The sequence below is a fragment of the Stegodyphus dumicola genome, chromosome 8 (genome assembly GCF_044657685.1).
Source record: "Stegodyphus dumicola isolate Sdum_Otavi_A_Nest chromosome 8, ASM4465768v1".
Taxonomy (NCBI): Eukaryota; Metazoa; Arthropoda; class Arachnida; order Araneae; family Eresidae; genus Stegodyphus; species Stegodyphus dumicola.
The window spans coordinates 80466553-80486514 of NC_140775.1; the positions used below are offsets into that span (position 1 = coordinate 80466553).

A 19962-nucleotide genomic window follows, 5' to 3' on the forward strand; every position below is an offset into this window, starting at 1 on the left:
TGTAGTTTTTTGATGGCGTGATTCATATTAACAGACTTTACTGCCAGGGCAGTATCATCTGCATAACAGGCCAAAATAGCATTATTCTGAGATGCTTGAGGAAAGTCAACAGCATAAAACAGATACATGTATGGTCCTAGAACTGACCCTTGCGGAATGCCGCTGTGGATATTTCTTGACTAGGAGATAGCATTGTTCACACAAACACTAAAAGTCCGATTTGTAATGAAGGAGTGAATTGTCAAGATCATTTCTCGGTCACGTTAGCAGTAATTAATTTAGATATGAGCCCCTTATGCCAGACGCGGTCGAAGGTTTTCGCCACGTCCAACATGAGAGCAACACTTTGTTTGTTATGCAAAGCAGAGCCACAGAAGTCAGTAATGCGTAACAATTGCTTCGTAGTAGAAAGGTGCTGGCGGAAACCAAATTGTTCCGAGGGCAACATGTTTAGATAGGATTGCATACGTGAGAGAATAATGCACTCATAAATTTTTCTGAGCACAGGCAAGAGACTAATAGGTCGGTAGCCATCTGGTTTGGTGTGGTCCTTTCCAGGTTTAGGAATTAAAATAATTTTCCACTGTTGTGGAAAGTAGGAGTTAAATAAACACGCATTTAAAATGCTAGTGAAATTTGCTACTGCACAGGGAGGTAACATTTTAACTGCAGTATTAGAAATGCCATCATTTCCGGGAGCTTTGCGTGATTTGGGTTTTTTAATAATATGAGATACTTCTATAGGGGTTGCAAATTTGGGAATATTTCATGCTGTGGGGGCATTTAGCCAATCTTTCACATAAGTAAGGGTGCAAAGTTCAAAGTTTTTGTCCACAGGCCAGTCATTTGGCGTAAATTGTAGTTCCGAATGCAAGGCAAAAACATTTGCTTTATCTTCGTTTGAAAGGGCAACAACTCCGTTGTGGAAGATGGGACGATTGGTAACAAAATTTGCTTTGAGGCTTTTTATTAAAGTTCAAAGAGATCCGTCACGGAAATCTAAGTTGCACATTTTTTCACACCAAAGTTTGCCCTTGTGTTGCTTCACAGCAGTTTTGATTTCCCGGTTTAGGCGATTTATCACCCTTTTAGCAACAGGATCCCAGGTAAGGTTGTAAATTTTTCTGAGGCGATTTCTATGCCTCATCCTTTGACATATTTTAGGCGACAGTTGGAAGAGCATGTTTGTATTTACAACTGTATCACTAGCATTTTCAAGAGCACTTTGAATTTTAGAAGTAAATGAGAATACTGCAGAGTCGATGTTATCAACACAGTTCAAATTTCTGACATCAAGAACACTGTCTTTCATGAAGAGTTCATAGTGCTGCCAGTCAGTAATTTTCCTAGTGGAAGCAGTATTGTTTTTGTTCACTCCTAAAGTAGCAATGATCGGTAAGTGATCTGAGGATAGTTCGTGCAATACTTCAAGCATGATAGGGATAGTTGTAGTGGACAAGACAATATCCAGAATGTCGGAATACTCTATTCTTTCCGGGCGATAAGTGTATTCGTCCGGTGTGTAAATAACAACAGGATGGCTTAAGATGTAATTCTGTAGAGTTTTATCATTTGTATTTCCTTTATGGCACTTCCATGCGATGCTCTTAGCATTTAGGTGTCCTGCCAGGAACGTAGGAGTATCAGGAGGAAGGATTGAGTCTAGTAGGTTATAAGTTAACACATTATGCGGTGCATTATAAAAAGCACTGAAATAAATATTTTTGTGCATCGGAAGGGTAATGCACACTGTAATCAGTTTGCAACCAAAGTCTTTACACTCTTTAACAAGGCAAGATGGTAGATTTCTCTTCACTTAGATGGCGACACCTCCGCGTCGATGGCTAGTTCTATCAGCAATAGATTCTATAGTTGGAGATATTCAGACTGTAACATCTTTGAGCATGTGTCTCAGTAATGAGCGCGAAGTCAATATCGTGTTCATACAGAAATTCTTGGAGTTCTGAGATTTTATTTCGGAGACTATTTGAATTCCACACCATGAAGTGGATTAAATTTGCATTATTAGTATTTTGACCCATTATCTGAGATCATATTTTCTTGACATAGAGCGTTCTTTTCTTGGGTTAGTTGCCTGAAGAGCAGGGGAAGTCCAGAATTTTGAATAATAGCGACAAAGCTTTTAAGTTTGTGTAGAATGGTTTTAGCTTCCCTAACTGCTTCAGGGGCAAGTCCGCTGGCTAAGGCTTGCGAGTAGGATTTGTTACTGATTACTCGATTTGCATAAAATGATGGCTGAATGTGAGCTTTAGGCTTTGGAAACTTTTCACAACCTCGAAAGTTTGCAGTGTGTTCAGTCATCTTACAATTCGCACACATATGGGGAGTATTCTTGTCTTTTTTACATAAAAACAATTGATGAGCATCTCCACACTTAACACACCAAGGTTCATGGTGACAATGTGTCTGAGCATGGTGAAACCCCTGGCAGCGGAAACACTGCAGGGGTCCAGCTCTACCTCAGTATCTTTCTACTTTAATCCTCATTCCTAGGATGAATTCTTCATCAAAGATATTTTTACTTTTTTCTTTACGATTCAGGGTAATCAAGAAGAGAGGCATATTTATGACTTTTCCATCTCATCTTCGTTTAAGCTGATTCACTCTGATGATGATATTATCTTTTTGAGTTACACACTCAGCAATTTCACTTTCGTCCGTGTCCTTGGGGAGATGTCTAATAACAGCCGTAACATATTTGTTTTCAGGCAATTCGAAGCAGTGGTACCGAATACCCTTGTCTTTGAAGACCTGTAGATTTGTTTATAAAGCGTAGGGGATTTGGATTGGATTTTAAATCCACCCTGAATTAATTGACAAAAGTAATCCTTTTCAGCCTGCAGATTATAACCGATGAAGAGTTCTTTAACTTCTAAAAATTTCAATCTTTCATCACCATGATAGGCGGTGGTTTTCTTGAGCTCGTGCCGGGATTGGCCGATGGTAGCATCAGCATTGGTTGCAGACTGGGAGAAGTGTCCATGACATTATTTTTTGGTGTTTCGATAGCTGGATCTGCAACCTGTACGTCTGGGGCTGTATCCATATTATCAGAAGTTGTTTCCATGGTTGGCTCAGCTGTCGTATCAGAGGAATCCATCAGGATAGTCTTTTGAAAGGGTTTTCTTAGTCTTCTAGTGATATCTCCTTTAGGACCTGAGTCCGTGTTGGAGCTGTCTTCATCCAATGCTTTATATTTTTTCAACTGCTCTTCATCTGAGCGCGCTGGGCTGCTGGCTCGTCTGGCATTAGTTTTGTTGATTTCAGTTATTGAAGAATCGTTGTCATTAACCTTAGGAGCAGGGATGTTTGGTTTGGGAAGAGAAGTAGAAGAACGATCAGCGTTCAATTCTCTGTCGATGAAAAGTTTGAGACGATGAAGGAATTTAAGGTCTTGTGCATCTTTAGATGAGAGAGATCCATCAGCTTCTTCGACGCATTCTAAATTGGTAATCTCAGCGGCAATAAAATCAATCATTCGATCCATGGTGGAGCGGATGGCAGAGAATGCAGCAATGGGGAAAGCAATCAGAGTCTATTGCAATGACGGCCTACTGGTACAGCGGCATGCACTCTGATCAGGTATAGTAAAAGAAGAGTTCCAATAGCACAAAATCAGGAGCGAGCAGATGTACGTTTTACATGTACGACAGTCAGAACTCGTTCCTCGTCCTTTGGACTCCGCTTTAAACTTTATTTATAGTTAAAATGACTAGAAAATAAAAAGCTGTCTTCAGCTGAAATGCAATTTATGTAATTGATATTTTAAAAAAAATGACAAGAATGCAAAATTTATGGAAGTCTAGCAATCTAAAAATCTTAATTTTCTTGTGTGAGCTCTGAAAATAACTGTAGAAAGAAAGAAGAAAATTAGAGACAAAAGTAAGCAAAAATTTTCAGGGAAATTTGGCTTTCAGACATATCAAGATGTTCCAAAAAGTTGGACGCTTTTAAATATACTTTCAGGATACATCAAAGAATTTAGGTGTTCAGAGAGAAAACACTTGGACGTGTATACCAGCAAATACCTTCAATTGAGTTTGTGTAAACAGAAAAGACAAAAACAATATTATTGCAGATTAAAGTGAAGAGCGACTGGTTTTAGACTATATGGTTGTATAAATAGGATTAAGTTATAGAACATCATATGGTATCATAAACGGAGAATCCCATGATTTCTCAGTCGAATTATTTGAAGATTAAGGTGTTTATCCAGTGATTTATGTGGATGTCACCTAAAGACGTTTTTTTTTTTTCCTCGTGATGAAACAGCGGCCGAGCGGTAAAGTCGCTGAGCACTTGTAGTTCGGTCCGAGGTCCAAATCGCACGAACGGGCTGACTGCGTGGGCATTTTTGTGGTTTTCCCCATGTGTATCGTGTATACAAGCCAGTTTTCCTTAGAAAGTCCTCCACGAAAGCATCCCTCCCTTAAGGCAGATAGCCTTCGAGTGCTTTGCCGTAATCTAACAAACCAAACCAATCTGACGAAAGCGCTGTGCGGCTAAGCCATTCACAGTCCTTAAATGAATAAATATCAACTAGGCAGATAACCCTAGTGTGCTTTGTCATAATTAAATAAAAAAAAACTTCTTGATGAAACCAGTCTTTCCTTTCATCTCATACCTTCAAAATGCTTAGCCTCTAAAGACTGATAAAGGCTCTCACAAAATACTAATGAAAAGGATTGAATTGGATCATTAAGTACAGCAAAGCAGGGCTATCTGCCTAAAAGAAAGGATGCCTTTGTGAAGAACTTTCTAAGGGAAACCAGCTGGCATACACATTAGAAAATCCACAAAAACGCCCATGCAACCAGCCCGTTTTCCGGGATTCGAACCCCGGAGTGAACTACCAGTGTTCAGCTACTCGTAAACTACCAGTGTTCAGCGACTCGTGAACTACCAGTGACAGTGTACCGCTTGGCCATTTGTCGACCTTTATGAAATGGAAGGCGATAACTTTATTTAAAATGATTGTCAGAAATAGCAAGATGTTTCGAAAAGTTGGATGCTTTTTGATATATTTGCAGATTGCCTAAAGAAAAAAAAGCAAGAATGAAGCAGAATGCCTGAAGAAAAAGAAAAGAAAAAATAAATTTTTGCATAAAATTTAGTATTTGTATTTTTTTTTTTTTAATTTAAAACTTTTTAATCTTATGATATTTGATTCTTGCGATTTCAAAAATAAAATATTTGACTAAAATATGAATAATATATTAAGAAACCAAATGTAGAATAAAACTGTGTAAAGCAATGGGCACAATGATAAAACTGTTTAAAGTGTATGCAAGTCATCCTAAGTTGAAATGTTACATTATACATCTGTCTTATTTTATATACCTTTTCTGAACGGAACATTGAAAGGCGTGTTAGCTGTGCTTCACTGTAATTTCTCTTTTAATATATGCAGTTTTCAAGCACATCGTAATCTGGGTTACAAAGTATTCTTCCGAAAGAAACTCAATTTAAATAAATAAAATCAAATTGTGAAAAATTTATATTAAGAAATATATTTAAAATGCTCAGGCTGAATGAATAAATAGAAAATTTTAAAATAATTATCTGAAGAGACAATGCAACACTAAAAATTAAAATAAAAGTCTAAAAATTCAAAAATGACCTAAAATAGTAACTATGACTAAAGACTAAAAATATTGCATAAAGAAAACTATTTGAAAAAAAATAAATAAATGATGCACCTTTGATTTAAACTATGCAGTTCGAATGAGTAAATAGAAATTTCTAAAACAGTTATTCGAAAGAAACCATGCAACTTAAACAATTAAAATGAAATTCGAAAAAGGAAAAATTGCTTAAAATTAATAGCAATTATAATTAAAAATATAATATAAAGAACATTGTTTTGAAAGAAGGAACGATTGGGTCTTTTTTTCCTCTCGCACACTATACAAAAATGGAAATGAAAATAGGTTGCCACATATTAAGAAGTTCGCCAAGTGAACTAATTTTGGCGCAAACTGAATAAAAAGCGCCGACATAAATTGTTGAATTTCTCCGTAAATTTCACACCAAAATTTAATATTTAGGCATAATTTGAGTTGTAGAATCAAAATATGGAAAAAAAAATTGGTATGTTATTTTAGAAAAAGTCCGATTTTGTGTTAAAATAACTATGCTATAGCTATATATAAATCTAATATATATCCTAAGTCACGCTTTTGAGACATAAAGAATGCAATTTGAATTTCGTCAATCGGCCCAGTAGAACGGGAGATATAGAACTGTCCTTTTTTTTTTTTTTTTGAGCAGTGTACATATTGTAAATTATCATGAGTGAATTTGTTTCTGTTATTAAATACTCTCTGTCACATATAAATCTATATTTCTATTTTTAGGAAAAAATGTTCGAAGACATATTGATGAACTTAAAGAAAAACAAAAAAGTATGTCATATTTAGCTTTTGTGTTTTCTGTTTTGATTTAATTATATACTAAATACAAACTGAATGAGTTTGAGCTTTTTGAAATTTTATTTTAATTAAAATATCACATATTTTGCAAGATATCGGAGATTTTATTTTCAACGAAGAAATTTTGAATTTGACTTGACTACAAATAAATGCTTGTGGTTCTTTTTGTTGGGGGGGGAGGATACATTGCCTAAAGTGCAGAATTGCCCACTTATTTGATTGGCGTTTGTTTGGTGCTTTTTACAAGAGAAAGAAGAATTGAATTTTTATCAATTTTCTTTGACTTTTTAAGTGAAAATAGGTCAATGTGTACATGGATCAAGTCAAGGGAGTGCACAATGCCATTTTTGTGCAATTCTGGGATTTTTTTTAAGTGAAAATAGGTCGATGTGTACATGGATACCGAGTATATGCAATAATTAAAAACGCGCCAAGCAGTGGGCGATTCTGCACTTTCCCCAATACATTTCTAGCTTTCTATAAAATTCTTAAAGAAGTTTTTATTAATTAAGTGTATATTTTGATTTGAAAATTAATTTTGAATAAATTTTTCCATGAATTTATCTTGGATATGCGTGAATAAAAAAGGTTTTGAGAAGAGTTTTGTTTCTTACGTTAAAATTTAACTTGATGCATACAGTGTTGATTATTGGGCAGTTAACTGCACAGTGTAAGTATCAAGTAATGGTAAAAAAGGTAACCTTAATATAATGATTAAAAGATCAGAATTCTATAGGTAGTTCTACTCTTAAACTTGCGATATTGATATATTGGGGGTGTAATGTAGCAGGCCTCCTTGCAGTGCACCCTGGTTAATACTAAATTTGCTATCACTTTGCCTCCTTCCTTGTGTCTCTGGACATTTTACTGGGAATTTTTGCAAGATGTGTAAAGTTTTGAGACTGCTTCAGTGGAATGCTGGCAGCCTCTCACATGAAAAAAAGGACTCGACTCCTAACTGTTCTAGATAAGGAGGATGTTGATCTGTTTTCCATTGTTGAAGTTAATCTGACTTTTGAATCCTTAAAATCCCATATATATTACCTCAATCAAGATAAGTTGGAAGTTTGGACTAAAGAAATCTCTTACTTCTTCTTTCACAATTATTAGTGACTTATACTCTGTCAGTGGCACTGAGTTGGTTTGTACTGAAGTTTGAAAAAACGATGTCCATTTTACAATTTTTATGTGCTACAGTCTACCTGGTAACACAAAATTCAATTTTGACACTCTCTCTTTCTCCAGAAAAACAGTGCTGATGGGTGATTTCAATGCTAATAGCATTAGATAGAACTATGCTGACTACAATAGTGCAGGTAGAGTGATAGAAAAATCTACTCAACTTAACCTCCTTAAATTTTCTGTACCACCCATCCAGTGTTCCCACATGCCTCCTTTACAACCACACATCTATAAATCCTGACCTCGGATGATCTAGCACCTAATGCTGCAAGAAATGTAATTTATGACCCAGGCTCTGGACACAGAGCCATCATTACAACAATCAAGAAAATACTCTTATAAAAAAGAAATGCCAAATATAAGTAGACCACAATGCAGATGGAATTTTAAAAAAGTCAAAAAAAGTCAACTGGATTGCAGATCTAGAACAGGGTTTTGAAGATGATAATATATTCCGTATTGGGAGCATTGATACTTTGTTTAAGAGGTTCAGTGAGACAATTCACAAAGTTGTTAAAAAGGAAAACCTCGCTATTACAAACCATTCTGGTCTTCACATCTCCAAGCTCTGAAGAATAGTACAACAAGGCTCGTATTTCTGCTGAACAGTCAAAAGAGAGCTTAGGAAGTACAAAACTGGAGGAAATGTGTTGCTTCCCTTCAAAAGGAAATTTATAAGGCAAAGCGAAAAAGTTTTAATTATGTTATCAGCACGATGAATTATAAATCTGATTCTAAGAAAGTTTTTAAGTATGTTAACAACTTAAGGGCTGGCCTTTCCCAGATTACTAGGGCCCCTTTCAAGGATTGTCATGGAATTTTAACTAGTGTCGGAAATACTGCAAATGCTTTTATCTCATTTTATTCTAAATCACAAAGACTGAATCAAGATTCCAGGAGAATTAAAAAAATGTTGAAAAGTAATATTCACAAAGCTGTAATTGGTTTTGGCCCGCTTTGGTTGGTGTTTAGTGCCGACTTAACCGAATTTGAACTCGAAGCCTCTATTAAATACCTTAAGAATGGAAAGAGCCCTGGCCTACACTGTTTCCATCTTGAACTTATTAAGATGATAGGGCCTAATGGTCCTTCAGTGCTTTTAATGCTGATTGACTAAAGCTGAAACTCTAACAAACCAGGAATTTGGAAGAAAGCTATTATTGTCCCAATACATAAGCAGGGCAAACCTTCCGATGAATTTGATGGATATTGACTGATAGCCCTTACAAGTATTTTGGCAAAAATTATGGAACTGATGATCGGCGCTAGATTGACTGGTTTCTCAAGCACAGTCTTATCTGTAACTTTTTCATTTCATTACCCAACAGGTGGCCTACCTTAGCCAAAATCTCGATAGCCACAGATCTGCTTTGGTGGCCGGTGTTGACTTCTTGTCAGCATATGATAAGGTCTGGAGTCTTAAGTTAATTTATAAGCTTATTTCCACGAGAATTAGTGGTAATATGTAGTGCTGGTTACGTTACAGCTCCCTGGTCAGCAATTTTGTTCAGTGAAATTCGGAAACTCTTTATCCATATTCAAACAAATGAAATCTCTCAAGGTGCTGTTTTGAGTACTATGCTGTTTAATATTTATATCAACAATCTGACCAATTCATTGGAAAGCATTCCCAGGATAAAAACTGCTCCGTTTGCTGATGACCTGGCTATGTGAGCAAGTGAGTCTAAGAACACCCAGGACAAGTTTAACCCTTTCTGGCACACTACCTTTTAAAGTTGGAATTTCGATAAAAATAAAAGGTAGGCAGTCTAATTAGGCCTAGAGGAGTACACAAGTAAAATTTTGTGAAGATAGCACTTATCATTTTAATTCAGTGGGGGTGCCTGAAGTGGGCACACTGATTGAATAGAGCTTCGAAAAGAGTGCTGAAACGAGCATTGGTGGGAAGCACGTAAAAGAGTAATAAATTTGCCTACAATTAAGAAACACTAGATTCTGAATACCATAACAGATTTAGCATTACCTAGGGTGTGCCACGTGGAGACCTGCTACTTTGTATCCCCCTAAAAGGCTCTTTTTTGATTGTATGATAATTACATATGTATGAATGGGAAAAAACGTAACTTGGGTGTATGATATTTACATTTCATATTTACACTTTAGTGTAATTTCTTCATGGTGGTACTTTTTGAAGAAAGTGACACCACCTTTTAAAAAGCACAACCCAATATGGCATCTTTTGCACATGTACCAGGATCCGTATCAGATTCACTATCTGAAGCAATTCATGTAGCACTTTCAGTGCTTCAGAAATGGTCAGCCCTCTCCGATTCGTTTGGAAAATAATTAAAAATCCGCAAAAGGAAACTAATATTATATCTACAATTAGAAATCATAAACTCTTAAATAAAATTAGATAAATGTCTACTACTTAAAACTACTAAATGTAGCGCTAGTGAAACTTTGAAGAAAGCGAAAGAGAAGTGCTTTATTAAAAAACCAGACAGCTAACTGATAAAATTACACCTGACCTTCAGAAAATCACTCCAATGATTTGTTAGTTAATAACCAAACGTCACCCCCCCCCCAAAAAAAAGAGAGAAAAAAGAAGAAAGAGAAAAACAGGAAATAAAACACAGATGTGGACCCACCTTTCTGTTGTCAATGAACTGAGTAATGACATGTGGAGAAACAAAGAATAGTCTCTCAGTTGTCTCAGAGTCTTGGTGTGCCAGGTTTGGGCACTCCTCGGGTTCACCGTTCTATTTTAGGCAAGATTTCAAAATAAAAATTTAAAACTAATATAGAATAAGGAGATTAGCATACAGCCAAAAAAATTGCATAGAAATTTATTTTCAAACAATTTCTTTTGTACCCTAAAAAAGGTCTTGAAGATTAGTTTTTAAAGATCTTCACTTTTCAAAGAAAACATGGCTAAAATATATGGACTGGTTTGTGTTGAGTTACCATTTACTATAAATAAAGAAGCTTCAGAGTAACCTTTATGTCTTTTTTCATTCAATTTTTCTGTGTGTACAGAAGGAAACTTTTAGGTGTGCCCATACCGGACACACCATGCTGCAAAGGGTTAATGCTATAATTAATAAAGCCCTTGAGCAACTCATTTTTTGGTGTTCTAACAATGCCATGTCTGTTAACAAATCCAAAAACACCTGTCAGTTTTTCTCCCTAAATTGGCATCTATTTGTACTTAACCTTAAATTCCAGGGTATGGCAAATCAAAGAGTAGAAAACACATATTTAGGTTGCATTCTTGATTCTAGGTTGAGTTGGAATAAATATGTTGATTGTGCATATGGAAAAATTGTTAAAAGACTTTCTGTTCTTAAATGGTTGGCTGGTTGAAAATGAGGTTGCAGCCGAAACACTTTGTATACCACCTTCAAGCTTTTCATTCTGCCAATCTTCAGTTATTGTAACGAAGTTCTGGTGTCTGCTGCTACTAGTTCTATTCAAAAACTTGAAACTGTCCAAAACCAAGCTCTCCATATTATTATAGGCACTGTTAGAACCACTTCTATTCTAGCAATACAGTGTTTAACTTAAAACCCTCCAGTAAGAAACATATCACTTTCATAAAAAAAGAGATGCACTTCTTTTTTATGAAAAGCTAATTCGCCTGCCCAACAATACGTTTTGAAGAAATTACGACACAACACAGAGATAAATGTTAAAACTCAAAAAAGGGTTTATACAATATGCTTATTCTGCTGCACTGACATGAATGTCCACCCAGTCCTGAACTTCTCTGTAGCCCTGTTTACCCTTTGGAATTTGGAGGGATCTCTGTGTGTCTGAAGCTGGATATACAGGTTAATAAGAGTCATATGAGTGAACAACAAGTTCATACATTTGCTCTATCTACCACTGGAAACAAATACCATAGAGACACATGGTAACATGTCTACACAGATGGATCAATGTTTAATGATGAAGAAGGAGCGAGAGTCGGTATGTGTTGTGATCTTTTTTCATGCTATGCACCAACAGATGCTCATTCCCCCCATTATGATGGCGAAATTGAGGCTATTTTTATTGCATTGAAGCAACTGCCTACCCACCCTTCATTATTCTGCAGGGCAGTTATTTTATCGGGCTCCCTGTCTGCTCTTCAATCTTTTGCAAACAGACAATACAATATAGAGATAATACCCACATTCTGGAGTGCAGAGAGCTCTCAATATTAATCTCTGTTTCTTTCCAGTGGATCCCAGCACATTGCGGGATTCCTGGAAATGAGGCTGCTGACTTTTTGGTGAAAAAGGATGCAAGGGTCCTCCAGAGACCTTTGAAAAGCCTCTCATTTCATTCAGTCAGACTCCTGATAAAAGGAAGATATACCTCCAGGATAAAGCAGAGAGCACTGTGTGACTCTGCCGGTAAGACACGGGCATCACTGCTTGAGGATACACAGTTGATCCCAGATTTTCCTAGAAATGCAGCTGTGGCACTTTTGCGCCTTACTACGGGCCATGATTGTTTGCCCACATACTTGTATTGGCTTGGGCATTGTGATTCTCCCTTATGTCCAGTGTACGGACGACAACAAATTTTTGATGCTACTCATCTTGACTTGTGCTTTGCACTTTTGTTTTTAAACTGTAAAGTTCAGAAATATTACAAGGCTAGAGATCTAATGCCATCATAGTGAAGCTTCTGGGCATTTGTAATAAATAAATAAATAAATATTAATACATTGGCCTGATAGTAAATATGTAAATATGCCAGCAAACTACTACCAATATGGCTGTGCATTTGGATGTTGCACGACGATCAAAAGCAGATCTTAAATTTTGGGGTACTAAAAGGACAGAAAGATGATGGGAATCTGCATATTGCTTTGGAAGTTTTATGAAATTGTATGCAGGAAGTTCTATATTGGCAATGAAATGGTGGCGCAATAGTGACTTTGCAGTCAATTAATTTTTTTTAAAAATCAGTCATTATGATGACTGTGTTAAAATATTAAAATTTAAATATTTTTTGTTAATAAATTTTGACTGTTTATTATGCATATTGTAATAGTACTTCCTATGAAATATGGAATGCTTGTAATTTTTTTTGTAATAAATAAATTTCTTTAAATGCTTCTAATGATTGGTAGTTACATTTACTTTTCGAATATCTAGCTAAATTTTTTGATACTGTCATTCTTTCTTTTCATCATTTTATTGCATTTCTTTTATCATTCATTTAAATTATATATTGTTAAAATCAATTAAACTGAATTAAAAAGATTTGTTTATTGCTGATAGTCGTAAATCGTCTGTATTCTGCCATATTAGGTTTCTTTCTTGTATGTTTTATAAAATATTTTATTTTTAAAATTGATACATACTGATTATATTTGATCGTCTTGATTATCTACAATTATTTTCATTTGCTAAGAATGTATCAAGGATTTTATTCAGAAGTAACCTTTTTTATTTAGATCTCAGTCATAAAAAAGATGAGGTTTTTAAACGAGTCAAATTTTCTGCATTTATGAGATTAGTAAGTATGATTTTTAGTAAATGTGTAACTAAGTTACTTCCTATTCAATACCCATTCAAGATATGATTCTTCTTTAGATGTTTAAAATGTTGGTACTTTTGGATTATCTACTCACCAAAAAGCAGCAAAAAAGTAGTTGTGAGTCAATGCACCACATCACCAAGTGGTAATTTTGGGCCAACCCAGGTATAGGCATGGCACATGAATATTTATGAATTAGCTCTTTTGAAATTCAACAATCACTTTACTGATTGGAATTTCTTTTTGTGTTAAGTACATTTGTTTTTGCCATAATGAATCATATAGAACTTTGGAATGCACCCTCTTTTATTTTTATTATTTTGTAGGAATATATGTTATGTTGGAATATGCAGATGGAGGACAAAATAATGTGAACACCTGTGAAAAAAGTATGACATATTTCACACCTGCAGTACAGCCGCACCACCTGCAACAGAAGTCTGCCACCTAGTGAGCGTGAAGAGGAAGGTATCAGTCTTTCAACAGCAGTCACCTGCTTTGGCTGCTTCGATCAAACTGCCTGTGAAAAGTTTAAATGTCAGACCTGTCAGAGTTCGAAAGGGGAATGATAGTTGGAGCACGTTTAAGTGGAGCATCGGTTACAGAAACAGCAAATCTTGTGAGGTGTGCAAGGAGTACGCTATCAGCCGTTATGACAGCATACACGAAAGAGGGTAAGACGACGTCTTCAAAGCACAACAGTGGCCGAAAGTCAAAGCTGGCTGATAGGGATAGATGGGTCTTGAAGCGCATAGTAGCTCGAAAGCACAAGCAATCGTTATCCGAGATAGCATCCAAAATGAACAGGCATCTCCTGGACCCCATTTCAACAAAAACTGTTAAAAGGGAACATTTATTCGGCATTTTGGAATTTTCTGCTGCGAACATTTATTCGGCATTTCGGAACATTTGGCAATTCGTAAACCCTTGGTGAAAGCAACTAATGCTTTCAAGCGATGCTTGTGGTTGCAGAGATCACAAAGGCTGATCCCCACAGCAGTGAAAACAGGTAATATGGTCAGATGAATCATCATTCACCCCATTTCAGACAACCAGACCCATTTATGTCTGAAGAACGCCCAAAGAAGCGTTTCATCCCAACTGCCTCTTGCCGACTGTGAAGCAAGGGGATGGCGCCATTATGGTATGGGGTGCGATATCTTGGCACAGTCTTAGGCCACTTGTTATTCTGCATGGGAGGATCACATCCAATCACTGTCTAAGCATTCTAGGAGATCATGCCCAGACTGTATTCTCTGGGGAGTGAATGCTTTTTCATGATGCCAACGCCCCTATCCACACTGCTAGGTGTATTTAAGAATAGTTCGAAAAGCATGATGATGCAATTGAACATCTTGCTTGGCCCCCTCAGTCTCCGGACTTGAATATTATTGAACATTTATGGGCATATTTGGAGTCCAAATTTCGTTCCCGATTTTCATCTCCATCTGGACTTTCGAAATTGTAGACCGCTCTGCGATAGAAATGGCTTAATAATCCTTTAAATATTGTCCATGACTTTTATGCATCTATCCCACATTGCATTTAATCTGTACTTCAGTCAAAGGGCGGCCCAACCCACTATTAATAAAGATTTTCCATTATTTCACAGATGTTCATATTATTTTGTCCTCCATCTGTATATCAACCGTTCTTTGGCAGTTGTGATAATGGTTGGTGTCCAATGCCAAGTTTGTGATTTTTTTTTTTTTTTTTTTTTTTTTTTTTTAAGTGAAGAAAGATTTTTTGTATGTATGGGGAGAAGATTCTTTAATTTCTTAAATTAAAAAAAAAAAAAAAAAAAAAGAGGAATGTTAAAAGTAGGTATGGCACTGGATGCAACATTGAAATAGACATAAAGATACCCAAACAAACATCTCTGTTCTAAGTGGCCAACAAGTTTACGAATGGTTTCCAAAGTCAACAACAGGTTTGTGATATCCTGATGAGGGTGGGGATAATCAGAAAGTGCCAAAATATTAAATTACTGCTCAGAGTTTTTTAGACATGTGTGGTATTTGGAATTTCTGATTTGTTGTTATTGTTATTTATTATTACTATTTTAGGCTGTTGCATCTGCATTGGAATGTTTGAGCACTCAAAATGCTAATGGTAATTATTCAAATATTCTTCTTTTGTCTCTGAAATTAAAGATATACTTCCTGTAGTTTTAAATTTTAATTAGTTTATATTTTGTTTTCTAAATTTTATATAATTTTTCTATGTTTTATACAAAGTTTAATAAATTAATTCACAATGATTTTATGGTGATTTCCTGTTATGTTTTACCACCAATCCTCGAATTCCATATCACAGATTATGTTCTTACTGCATTAATATAAATATTAACAAGACATAGTGCACAATAAAAATTAAGCTTTATTTCGGAACTTCGCGCACACTGCCCGACAGCCTGCCTGTTTCGCTCTGCTCGCTACTCGTAAGAAACTTCTCCTCTAGGGTTGCCACACTTATCGGAGGGCGCAAGGCGCGCTCCTTATCGCCATCACCACAATTTCTTAATATTGTATTAAAAGATTTTTAAACTGTGAGAAAAAGCTTGTCATACAGTTCTTTTCAGAAATTGCAGTTAAAATTAACAAATTTTGAAGCATTCTAAAAATTGACAAAAACTATAATAAGAAAGCTCTTAAGCTTTATGTAATCATTTTATTATGCATTTGAACTTCTGACCTTAATAACTTAACGGACTAAATCTTTTTAGTAGACATGTTACAGCCACTAAGCTGACCATGTTTCCACATGACAAAAACAGGACTTTGGGATGGCACAAATGGTATCATTTTCTATTCTTAATGGAGGAAAAAAGATAGAAAAGTCACATGAAGGTTTTGAGCTGTGGTAAAAGAAACCATATGAAATTTAAGTTTGTATTAGTTAGACAGTATTATTTTGCAGTGATCTTGCCATGAGTGTTTTTCAGGAAAAGCTGTCTTACTGATTAAAGTTTGAGCTTTCAACATCATAATGTAATGTAAATCATTATGCTGTATGACATTGTATTGTTTGCTTTTGAAAACGGAAAATGATCTTTCAATAGGGGCTGTACTTCCTGGAAAATAAAGGAATGAAATTTACAGTATTTGAAAAGTCTGTACAATCTGTACCTATCTGGTTGTTAATTCTGTTTTAAAACCTGTAAAAGCTATACTTGTGTAGTTTTCTATTGAATGCAGGAATGTCCTTTTTTATTCTAAGTATTCAGTCTCCTCATATTATTGATTTTATAAAATAATGGATATACGAGTTTCTTCAGTTTTAGAGACTGATGAATTCTTTAATCAGGCTGTCCTGTACTTTTCATTCAGGTTCTTAGTAATTTGACTGTGTTTCCTAAACTGCACTTCTGAGTTAAAATAACATGCTGACTAGTGATTATTGAAGGTGTTAAGGCAAAAAGAATCAGCATAACATTGTTAATTTAATGGCACTTATTTCGAAGGTTTAAACACAGAACTTTCTTCTTCAGTTACAGAAGAGAAGCTTGTGCTAAGGCATTAGCAGTGAGAGAGAAGGAAGGCAAGCTAATAGCACTGTCTATTTTATAAAAAAAAAAAAAAAAAAAGAGAGAAACAACTATGAAATAATTTACTTGGTGAATAATGTTAGGTTAAAAGCAGTTAAAAAGCTCTGACCTCAACATGCCTAAGAGCAGTCTCTCTTATTTTAGGAGATTATAAGAATTATGTTGTGAATTCTTTGTTTCCATCAATTAGCTATAAAGCTGCATGTATTTTATAGAAATTAAGCTTTACATTAGACCATCTTCTCTTTTATCAATAAAATTTCCAGTTTTGTACATGAAGACACCATTCCAGATATAAACTCCTAGAGTATACACAGGATTCCTTGCCAGTTGGTCAAACAAAGAGAGCCTTAAAATTCCGTGCTAAGGAATATGAGGCATATGTTAGGAAAAAAAGAAACATATAAATCATCCTGCTGCCCAATACTTTCACCCCCGGGGGTTGACTCGGGCGAATGCCTGGGAAGTACTGGTTAGGATCTGTACCTAGGCAGTCTCAACCGCGGGGGTAGAAAAACAGACTTCACAAAGGCCTGAGGGTTCTCGGGACAGAATAAGGCTTGGCAGGGACTGTACTAGTACTGCCTTGTCTGCCCTTGCTCTGTGAGGTCGCAACATGGTAGATTGTTTCATGGGTAGGATGGCACTAATCCCGTTTGGCAATGTACCTTAGGTTGGAAGCCCCCTGCCCCTCAGCGTTGCTGCCAACCATCTGTTGGTGAATCAAGTTTTCTAGAGGTGTATTCATAAAAATCTGTCAGTTCTAGTTAACAATTCGAATTCCAATCCGTCTTTACATCAACTTTTAAGGAAATTGTTTCATAGTTGTTTGCATTTTTTATTGGTAAGATGGCACCACTAGCTTAACTTCCTTCCTTTTGTTATTGCCTGCATTCCCTCCTTTTGTTATTGTCTTCTCTTTTGTCATTTGCATTTATGTAGCTAAAGAAGAAAATTCTATGTTTAAACCTTCAAATCTAGTACTGCAAGTTCACAAATATTACACTGAACCTTTTTTTCTTAATACCTCCAATAATGCATTTTCACTTGTTGATATGTTCTAAATTGTTTTCATGGAATTTAATTCATCATTTAATTTAAGGACATTTTTAAAATAATATTTAGATACATTTATCTGATTTTAGTAATATAAATTTAAATGGGTATGGCTGTTTGGGAAATGAATTATGTATTTCCAATAAGTAACCATTAATTTTATATTTTATTAATTGCATTTTTATATATAGCGTAATTTAAGTATATTTGCTTATAAAGCATGCTTTGTGTCTACACTGAAACTGGGAGATGGCATTAATGAAATTTTACAGGAGATTTTTGAGTATTGGTTATTTTGGTTGCTGTGAAGGTATTTATGATGGGCATGTCTGGCTAGCAATAAATGTATTGTTTTGATAAAGAAGATCTATCTTCTTTCAAATCAATTTCTAACTTCCATTCTTATAATCTTTCTGCACTTTTCAATATTGTGCTTTCACAGCACATTTTCCTCTGAAGTTTAGAATTTCATTGTATGAGTTAGCCATAAAAATATTATCATATTCTTGATTTTTCAGCATTGTTCAATAATTTTGAAGGAAATTGATAGCCTTAGTTTTACAGTTCACTAAATCCAGACTGGGAAAGAAAATCACATAATCATAAACATGTTGAAATCATGAACGTGTTAAATGATCAAGCTCATGAAAAGCTAGACATAGCTGCAGATAGCAGATGGATACAACTCATAAGCAAATCTTAATTACCAAGTTATTGCTATTTTGATGTCTAATGAAATATCCATTTTCAGATAAGACTGAGATGTGGGCCACAACGTTCTAGTCCATTAACTGGAAGTAAAATTGAATTTCATGTATTAGATGAACACACTATTTTATTTTTGTTAATTGTATGAATTTAATAAAAAATAATAACTTCTAAGTTGAAAAAATTATAGATATATGATGTTTAATAGGACTGTTAAACAGCATATAATTTCAGTTTTTATCAAGAGATTATTAATGGGCCTGCAAGTTGTAGTTTTATATAATCTTATTTCAAGAACATATTCTTATTTTAAGGTGATGCCAAAGAAATCACTGACAGTAATTCTGATGCAGAACCCAATAAGCAACTTGAAAATAAAAGGGTAGCAAAGTAAGATATTTGTTTTTTATTATAATTTAATAAATCTGCTGTTCCTGATTAGATCTTTATAGAATGCTCCTGTTTTGGAAATTAATGAAAAATTGTTGTTGTGTAGTTTTAGATATAAGATGTCGTATAATTTTAGATCCGACCTAAGTTTGTTTTAAGTTCTCTTTTATTTTATGTGAATATCATGGATGCTAACTCCGTTGGTTTTACTAGAAGATTCCTAATTTTCAACACATATCGTGCTCTCAAAATAGATCACCGAAGTTTCTGGTTTTTAATTTTTAGCCTTTACTAAAGAAAATGTTTTTTCAGCTATGAATTAAATTTAGGGGAAACTTAAATTGGGCAAATTTCTTTCTCTACCTTTAATGATTTACAGCATATTTCTTTTTAGCCCAAAAGGGTCTGTTAATCTCAAAATGGGATTTAGCCTCATTTGGAAACATCGAATCGCTTTTCAAATTGTGCCATCAAACATTATCACCCTGCATTACTTTTAAAGAGATGAAACAATGAAGAATCTGCATGCATATATATATGTTCCTCTCATTATAAAAAAACGATGGTAGCTAGGGCCATCAAATTTTGAATAACATAGTAAACCACCCGAACATTTGCATGTGGAAGTCCAAATTTTGAATTTTATATTTCATATTTTGTATACTTTTAATGAATTTTTGATTAATAAGCTCAACAATTTGAAAGCAAGCAGTGACAAAACTGTATGGAATAAAACATTTTTATCTCCAGAGCACGAGATTTTGTATCAGAAATTCTAAAGATATGCTGTTTTTAAATATTTTGAGATTTTGTTATTGAACTGAATTTTGTATAGTGTGCGAATTTGTATAGAGTGCGAGTTTGTATAGAGAGAATTTGTATAGAGTGCGAAGAATATTATAGTTAATGAATAAAGTTAACATACAAAACATTAATAATAAAAAGATCAAAAAAGTTTTGCAAGCTGTCTTACTAAGAAAACTGAACATTGATATCATGAAATGAGAAATGATTGAAAAAAATTGCTATGCCAATGTGTAACGCTGCATCAGTAATTCTAAATATATGCTGCTATGCAGCTTTTTTACAATTTTTGTTGTTGAATTGTATATGGTGTGTGAAGAAAATGGT

The 19962-nt window shown here is 34.9% G+C and overlaps 1 protein-coding gene across 3 annotated transcripts in view; it reads left to right on the plus strand.

Annotated features, from left to right (window-relative positions):
- LOC118189828 (centrosomal protein of 41 kDa-like) overlaps positions 1 to 19962 on the plus strand; it is a 64043-nt gene that overhangs the window by 14299 nt on the left and 29782 nt on the right. For 2 of the 3 annotated variants that reach the window (XM_085822036.1, XM_085822035.1), the window contains exons 3-6: positions 6378 to 6425; positions 13048 to 13109; positions 15197 to 15242; positions 18756 to 18831. In XM_085822036.1, the coding sequence (XP_085678162.1) occupies positions 6378 to 6425; positions 13048 to 13109; positions 15197 to 15242; positions 18756 to 18831 (232 nt within the window). The remainder of the gene's footprint in view (positions 1 to 6377; positions 6426 to 13047; positions 13110 to 15196; positions 15243 to 18755; positions 18832 to 19962) is intronic. The other variant, XM_085822037.1, reaches the window with a different exon arrangement.